This window comes from Sinohyriopsis cumingii, unplaced genomic scaffold, assembly GCF_028554795.1.
Source record: "Sinohyriopsis cumingii isolate HCF-2022 unplaced genomic scaffold, ASM2855479v2 utg003151l, whole genome shotgun sequence".
NCBI lineage: Eukaryota > Metazoa > Mollusca > Bivalvia > Unionida > Unionidae > Sinohyriopsis > Sinohyriopsis cumingii.
This window is the reverse complement of record NW_028316410.1, coordinates 63,894-72,210: the sequence shown is the minus strand read 5'-3', so window position 1 is coordinate 72,210 and position 8,317 is coordinate 63,894. Positions and strand designations below refer to the sequence as shown.

General features: G+C 33.2%; 1 protein-coding gene across 1 annotated transcript; it reads left to right on the top strand.

Annotated features, from left to right (window-relative positions):
- Positions 1 to 1,291: 1,291 nt before the first annotated feature.
- LOC149769857 (uncharacterized) lies at positions 1,292 to 6,842 on the top strand. The gene is made up of 6 exons (XM_089949734.1): positions 1,292 to 1,371; positions 2,436 to 2,609; positions 3,390 to 3,518; positions 4,749 to 4,865; positions 5,257 to 5,386; positions 6,634 to 6,842. The coding sequence occupies exons 1-6, from the start codon at positions 1,369 to 1,371 to the stop codon at positions 6,729 to 6,731; spliced, it is 651 nt and encodes a 216-aa protein (XP_089805860.1). The 5' UTR covers positions 1,292 to 1,368; the 3' UTR covers positions 6,732 to 6,842.
- Positions 6,843 to 8,317: the final 1,475 nt, after the last annotated feature.

The window sequence follows — 8,317 nt, the reverse complement described above, 5'->3', positions numbered from 1 at the left end:
CAATTGTTAAGTTCGTCCATAATTGTCTTGATGTATGAGGCATAATGTTATTTTTCTTTATAAACATCACTCGAAGAGTGAAAAAAGAGAAAAACTTGTATAACTAACTGATGTATACAAACTTTATGAAAATTTGTATATTTACAACAACACAGAGCCTAACTACGGTCACACATTCCTGGCCCTACAACTGCTGACAATCTGAGTATATCTGATTTAATTGTTCTATTAATACTTAGGATACGGGCTATTCATGACTATGTGCATTTGACTTTTTCATGTCTCCTTGACACCATCTGAAACATTTTCAGTGATTCAGGTTCGACAAAAATCTGCTGTTTGTGTCTATTCCAAAGATTCCATTGTCCAATTTTCACTACGTGCATACACCAGGTCATTTTTATGAAATACATCGATACTAGTGTATTACACGGAGTGAATATTGTTCCTGTTGCACATTTATTGAAATCATATCAATCTTACCAAATGAATGTTACACATCAGCGTTACCTATTATGGTGATTGGCAATTGAAACTTAAAGACCTTATTGACCAACTGTCATTGTTAATCAGATACAGAGGAGGTTTAATTGGCCTCGTAATCAGTGCACATATACATTTATTATACTGTGTTGTGTGATTTGCACCTTGAATTGTTTGATAAAGTTATGTAACTTTACCAATCATATCTAGTTAATTTTATCTAACTCTTTCTAGAGACCTACCATTTTCAACCATCGAACTTTCAGGGAAAAAATCAAGTTAACAACCGAAATTAGTTTAAATAAATTTTGATAAGAATTAATAAAGGTCCAGTGTTTTTCTCAACTGGTCACCGGATCAAGGGATGTCAAAAAGGTGTTACCCTTGATCTTTTCACTAATACTGATGGTCATTCCACAACGAATGTTAGACCATATCACTTATCTCTATGCCGGTTCGTGCATATTGTACATGGGTTTCTAGCCTGGCACTACAATAGTTCTCGGTACATATATATTTATCTTGCAATAAACCTCCATTAAGTGCCAAGTTGTGTCATTTTGCTAAGCGATGAATTTGCATTCCTATGACATTGGTCTTGCAAACTTTGATAGCAACGTTTCAGTTCTTAAGATGTTTCTATACAAATGAGTAGATAGAAGAATGTCAATTGTCTTTCAGACTTATACGATCAAAGCAGATTTGTATGTTACAAACAATAACATCGGTTTGATCGTATTGGTCGGTAGTTATCTTAGATCAACCCAATAAGAAAGTAGAAACTGTATATATTGGGATGTTTCAAATAGTGTCACAAAGCATCGGGTGGAGGGAAAGAGGAAACGTGAAAGAATCATTTGTAATTCTGGTAAAGGCGAAGGTATTATGGTATGTGATACAATGTTGTTTTCATATATATATATATATATATATATATATATATATATATATATATATATATATATAATTACACCTCAAGAGAATTAATATTTGGATGATTTTACCTTATTCTTTGATATCAAACTTTATTATTATTTTTAGACATTTTTCAATTTTACGCTTCTGGAAAGGAAGAACCACGTTAACCACATTCCCTGTCAATACTGTATGAATATGGTCGTGTTATTCAGGAATAATTGTAGACTCTAGCTATGCTAAATGACGAACGTTCTGTGTACGTCTATTACATGCATGTTTTCACTGACATCTGTTTTCATAGATAAAGGTTACCATCACATTTATGTAGTTATTCTCTTTCAAAAAAAAATAAGTGTGTTGGTATCTAAGATAATTACTAATTTTGTTTCACACCATTACAAGGAATATTGTTGTCATTCCCTGACTTCTGTGATAATCTCTAGTACTTAAATAGTCTCATCACGAGACCACAGTCAGCACACAGAACGTATTCTCGTGCGCCTGAAGCCCTTATGGACGAACGTATTGCGCAGAGAATTCGGGCGCGGGAAAGCCAACCGACATGTTCCGTTCCTGGCGATGCGGGCTTGATACCAGTCCGAGACAGATTCGTGCCCCCTTCTGTTTGATTAAATTGGTCTCATCTCAGACATAAATATTCTCAGCTCAGTAGATACACTTGAAAAAGGCTCATTATGCACTGACAAACAAAACAAGAATCAATAAACGCTGATCATTTTCACAAATGTATCATTTTTTACCAAAATTCAACTTGTTGTGAAAATTTTACAAGCTAACATGCTTTTTACTTTTTCCTCTCAAATTGAAAGTGAAATTGTTTGAAAATAAGGAATGGCAATTAAAATAAATTTCATTTGACAGGAAATGTTGTGAAAGTATGAATAAAATTTCAGATTTTGAAAGAGCGATGCTCTACAATCTTGAGTCAGTTTGACTGGCAAAACAGACCCACAAGCCAATCTGTGTGTTAAACTTTTGTCTTAGTCATGTGTTTGGTATTATTTATTTTTCAGATGGCCTCTATTATGGTTCGTCTGACTATAGTTGCTTGCTGTTTACTCTTGTCCTTTGCTATGGGTGGTCCAATCGACGAAGGCAGAGATATTGACCAAATTAACCTGGATGATCATCTTGAGGAAAGACTTCTGGCCCGACTTGAGGAGTCTCAGAGGGAGACTGCACCACAGGTAGGTATCAAGGCACATACAATATATCTCCAAGGTTTCGGATTTCGGTGGCCAAATTAATTTAGGTATGGGAATTACAATGTCGTCTAATCTTGGTCGTGGCTTCTATGTTATCTCAGAAGAATGTTCAAATTCGATTGGACAACATCAACAGCAATATTCTTCTTATTCTTGCTGAGATTGGAGAATTGAATAACAAATAGAAAAGGACTATAATAGATGCATGACTACCGCAATCATGTAACGAATAATCTTAAAATTGTGGGTGAGAATTAACCACTTGTGTATAAGAAGGACTGCGACACTCACTTTAGCCTTAGAGAATTTTACACTTAATAATATTGAGAGACAAAATTAGCTATTTATCTCATGCCCTATAGATTTTTCATATATTCGTATGAAAACAAATTGTTTTTCGATAGAGTGCTGTTGAAATAAAATGATGAAGAAAGTTCACATATAGTAGAATATGAAATCTCCTCTTACATCAAGGAACCTCTCTGATCTGCGAATATTGATTGCAATAGTAAAAAGTTTACAACCAGCTTGTCCATTTGTTTAAACCATCAATGTAATTGTAAATTGTTCAGGATGGTAGTGTGAGGCTAGTCGGCTTTATGTACATTCTTTTCTTTCTTTTCTTAAAGCTGTCGGTAAGAATCAACCACTTACATACAATAATGTATGTAAGACTCGCTTTTTCTTAATGGCAATTTATACTATGTAATACTGAGTACCAACTTTAGCTATTTAGCTAATATCTTATTATTTTTTCAACAGAAACAGGAGGATTCTGACACAAATGGAGACGAAAAACAGACCATTCAAAAACTGAATTCTGGCATAACCAAGATCGACATCACTTTGGACAATAAGCTGATTGAACAGCGTCTTCTAGACTGTGAAAAGGTATAAATATTGACTGAACACTGTGATAAAATTAAAAATGTTCCTAGAGTTATCTATCTTTCCAGAACCTAAATGTGAATGTCATAGATCTTTAGATAAATCCAACCAACTTGATTAATTGCGTCGATTTAAAATGATTCTTGACTTGTAATACTCTATTATATGTTATACTTGATGATGTTCAAACCGAAGGACTCAAACCATTTTTGATAAAGATAATAACTAAAGTTGAATTAGTAAACAGAGACACTGGAAACTGTGTAATGCCACAACAGTGATAGCAAACACCTTATCATTAAAAGTGCATTTTGCATTTTAATTTACTTTTTATATCTTATCATAAATAAAATTTTCTTGTAGTCTTGCACAGTTCTATGCATAATCTGTGAAGAATTCCATGCTGGCATAATTAAAGGGGTAATCCTTGTTCTAATATGTTCAGTCGTAGTCGGACAACTTTAATGGTCATGCTAAATAGTATACCATTGTGAATTTCGATAATCTTCATCGCATATGTGAACTCTAGTAGTTATGTAAAACTTTTCAAAATTTCTGTACAATATCAATTGCTTTCCAAACCCTGTTGACAGCTGTATTATTGTCTCGGGTAAAAAGTCGTAATTTGATCCATTGTTAGCAAAGCCAGACATTTCATTTTACCGGATTTTTTAGAGTATGATGATACAAACAAATCCGTACAATACAAGCTTAGAGACGTTAACTTATTGGAATTAGAATGTCTCTATTTAACATGTCTCATGTTATAGGTCTTCGCTGACAATTTTGCGCATTCACAGAATCTAAAGCTAAATTGAGATTATATCTCAACCACATTATCTGATCCAACAATGCTTGTTGGAAATAATAATTATTATAAATATTTGATATACCAACGTTAGACATTATATATATGATATATATAAACCTACGTGAATTCAAATTCGTAATGTTCTATATGTCATTGCTTTATTGATTCTGACATTTTTTCATCATATTTTAGATAATATGATTCCATTGTCGCTTGTTACACGGTTTTAATGTTTCACATTTGTTGTTTAGGACTCGAGTATTGACTCTAGCTAATATTAGGAATTACCACAATATTATTTTGCAATAGATTTTGCAATTGTTACCAAATATCTTCTTGTGATCATTATTAACATGTTTGGACAGTTATGGGACCATTAATCTGGCTTCCTATTTTGTATACTCAACATACTTAACATACAGGGGTACGAGATTATCATCACCAATGACAACGGTAGAATGAAGGGAATTGAAGCTTGTTACCTGCACAAAATGGATCAAGACCTCCTTGATTATGTCTGCAAGGAAAAGGGAGAAAGGGTATGAATCTAACCTTACTATCATTTTAGCCTTTCTGAAAACACATACAAACATATTCGCCTACAATTCAAATTCTTTTCATATTGGCATACACTGCTAACCTTAATGCAGAATTCTCAAACTTCTGTTATTTATGTTCGAATGTGACATGTCCAACAAATTGCAGTGTATAGATATTTAATGTTTCTTTTAAAATTCACCATACCTAATATAATTATCCATTAACATCTACATAATCTAGAAAACTAAACTCAGAAAATTGATGTTGTCCAAGGATTTTTAGTGTAATAATGCATTATCACCGAAGAACCCTGCTATTCAACGAGAAATTAAACATTCTTCCAATGGGGAGATTTTAAGTATAGTAAACCTTATATGTTTTATATTTCAGGATATTATAGTCTACAAGATACAGCAGGAGATAAAGGACAAAGATTTCCTATCCGAAGACGGCCCTGACAGCGTCTGCAAGAATCAGCCGATGTTTATGATTGTGCCTGTAGAAAAACGAAGCCCAACAGGTACATGGATATTTACGGCAAAAATATTAACATGTTTTCTTAGAAACCTCAAAGTCCTCTGTAGTAAGTCAGGATTTGTGTCATCAGATACAAATCCAATCTAAACGGTAACACTAGTATTACTCAGACTGATTCTTTCTTGCGTTGAGTGCCATAAACTTACACTCGCTCCGAATTCAAAAGTTAATACTATCTAAGAGTCGTGGAACATGCGATTAATTACGTTCGAACGTATTTGAAAATGACTAGCTGTGGCAAACAAATGATATCTCAGAATAAACGAAACGCACCATTAGAAATCTTTTACGTGTACGAAATTGTCACGTTTTATCTGTCCACGTTGACTTTTGTCAATTGGTTGGTTTTGTTATCATCTACAAAACTAAGATAAAATATATTAGAAAATGGTTGGACTCAATGTAGAAAGAATTTAATTATTGTCTGAGTTTAATAAAGAAATCTTTACGCAATTTGCTGCCATCATAGAAAGACCACGTTGCACATGCGTGCTACATTATGTTAACATTCTTCAGTTTTATGGTCTTTATATACGGGAACTATCGCAAATCAATCACGAAATCATATAGACCTAAATTTTAATATTCATATTTAGTTTGATCATTTGTGCCCGAAGGTAGTGGATTCTTTTCCATTGAATCTTTTCTTGAGATTATTTCACAGACACAGTAGAGTTGTTTCCGTATATTTTCTCTTTAGACCTCCTCATGTACCATTACAATAGATCTAGAATTTTAGGCTCTTGGTCGTGTTTGAGCAGAAAAGTGTTTCTTCTAACCCATACCTTTACTTGTATGCCCTCCATCTGGTACATATCGATAACGAAAAAAGTAATCTCTAGTTCTCCTTTCATCTCTTGTAACTGCATATGAGCATTATTGACAAATAGTTGTACAAATTTAAATGTAAATGAAATATATTTTTACAACGTAAGGTTGTATGAGTATCAGTCTCGTTTATATTTCCCATCATACTAATAATGCTTAGACATGATTAGATTTGGAGTCTTTTTAATTTGCTACATACCACCACCATTGCACTTACATGAAGATAAGAAGCTAACATCCTCACAAAATTGTATAATTATATTGTTGTGTTTCAAGCAATAAACATGTAGCGGCTTATGTATATTTTATACTATCACGTGACCAGTTGTCCATCAGTTAAATACATTTTTGCTTGGTGGTAAATCAAATGACAAATGACATTATATTTTGTATTTATTCCAGACGCATCCAAGGATAAAAGATCATGTTCTAGTTATTGCTGCTCATGGGGCTGGTGGTGGGGCCGAAATACTTGCAAAGCTCAGTGCATGCAATGCTGAATAACAAAACAAAAGTGAACATTCACCTTGTATCCCCAATTCCAACAAATCTACTGTAAGAAAATGAAAATCATTGTATATCCAAAGAAAATAAAAGTCTTTTAGACTTGATTATTGTGTATTTTATTATGCTAATATATCTACTTAGGAGAACATGTCCGAGGAGTTACAAGAATACACATCATTCGCATTCCATTAGTGGATGTACATTATTTAATGATAGATAAAAAAAAAATTACATACAAAATGAAACCACTTGTCAAAATGTAATCTGCTGTTTGGTTAGAATGCTCATAGTGAGCTAGTATGTTTTCCCCTGAATTTGTGAGATACAGCAAAGAATATTATTCGGTCCGTAACTTCAGTATAGCAAATAAAACCATGACATCATCATACTTGCACCTACTAGCAGGAACACGAATAGGATTGCGACATAAAATGTTAGGACGAAACACCAGAACAAATTATAAAAGTTATAGGAAAGTCTATCACTTTAGCACCACTTAATTTAAGGCAGATATGCTTTAATAAAGGCCGATATTTCTATATAATTTGTTACGGAACAAATTTTTCCCATAGCAATATATTCTGTGTGGTTCATTTTATTCCTGGACAGTTGCAGCCATTCGCAAAATACTATAAAGGTTCTAATGGAAATACAATGATTAGACGTTAGAGTTAAAATATTCAAAACAAAGAGCAATATTGCTAGTCATGAGTAAAACTGTGTTTAGTAGCTTTGAGTCTAATAATGGTAATGGATGAAGATAGCGAATTTTATATTACAATACGAATAAATTCTTAATTTCAAAATCGATTTGTCGGAAAGTAGTAAATATACATATGCATGCCGTCATTTGTTATGATTTCGTACGACGTTGACAATATGCCGTTGAATCTAGCTACAAACACAGACACACACAGAGAGAGAGAGAGAGTGGAAACGTCATCTATTGAAAACTTTAATGTACCCTCTATCATCTACTGAATGCTATGTCAAGACGAGGACTATACCTTAAAAATATGCATTTAAACGTTTATCCAAAGAAATGGACTGGTCATATGAACCATCTTACCGCTACTTACAAACACTTCACCGTGTATATTAAAGCTTACTTTGACAAATAGATATCAGCTGATATATGCGATAGAAGAGTCTAGAATAGATGGAAAAACGTGGAATGATGTACACATATGGCAGTTGTCAGCTTACAACATATGGACCTTTTAGAACTAAACGAATGCCATCAATAACATGATTAAATGTGTGACAAGATGGAAAATTTCCTCCATATATTTCCAACAAAAATATATTAAATATATACGGTATAAAACTTGAACGCATTAGATGATACAATTCAAAATTACAAGTATAAGCAAAGCGAGAGAAACAAGCTAAATAGAAATTAGCAAAACCATTGCAAGAGAGAAGAAGAAACTAAGAAGAGAGTGAGAAACAAAATACTGAATGCCTTAGAGTTTACAATTTAGTTAAACTCATAGGTATGCTTGAAAATTAGTGATGGACTCAACATTTTAAAGACACATTAACAATCATTGCACTTGATACTACTCCAACAACTCAG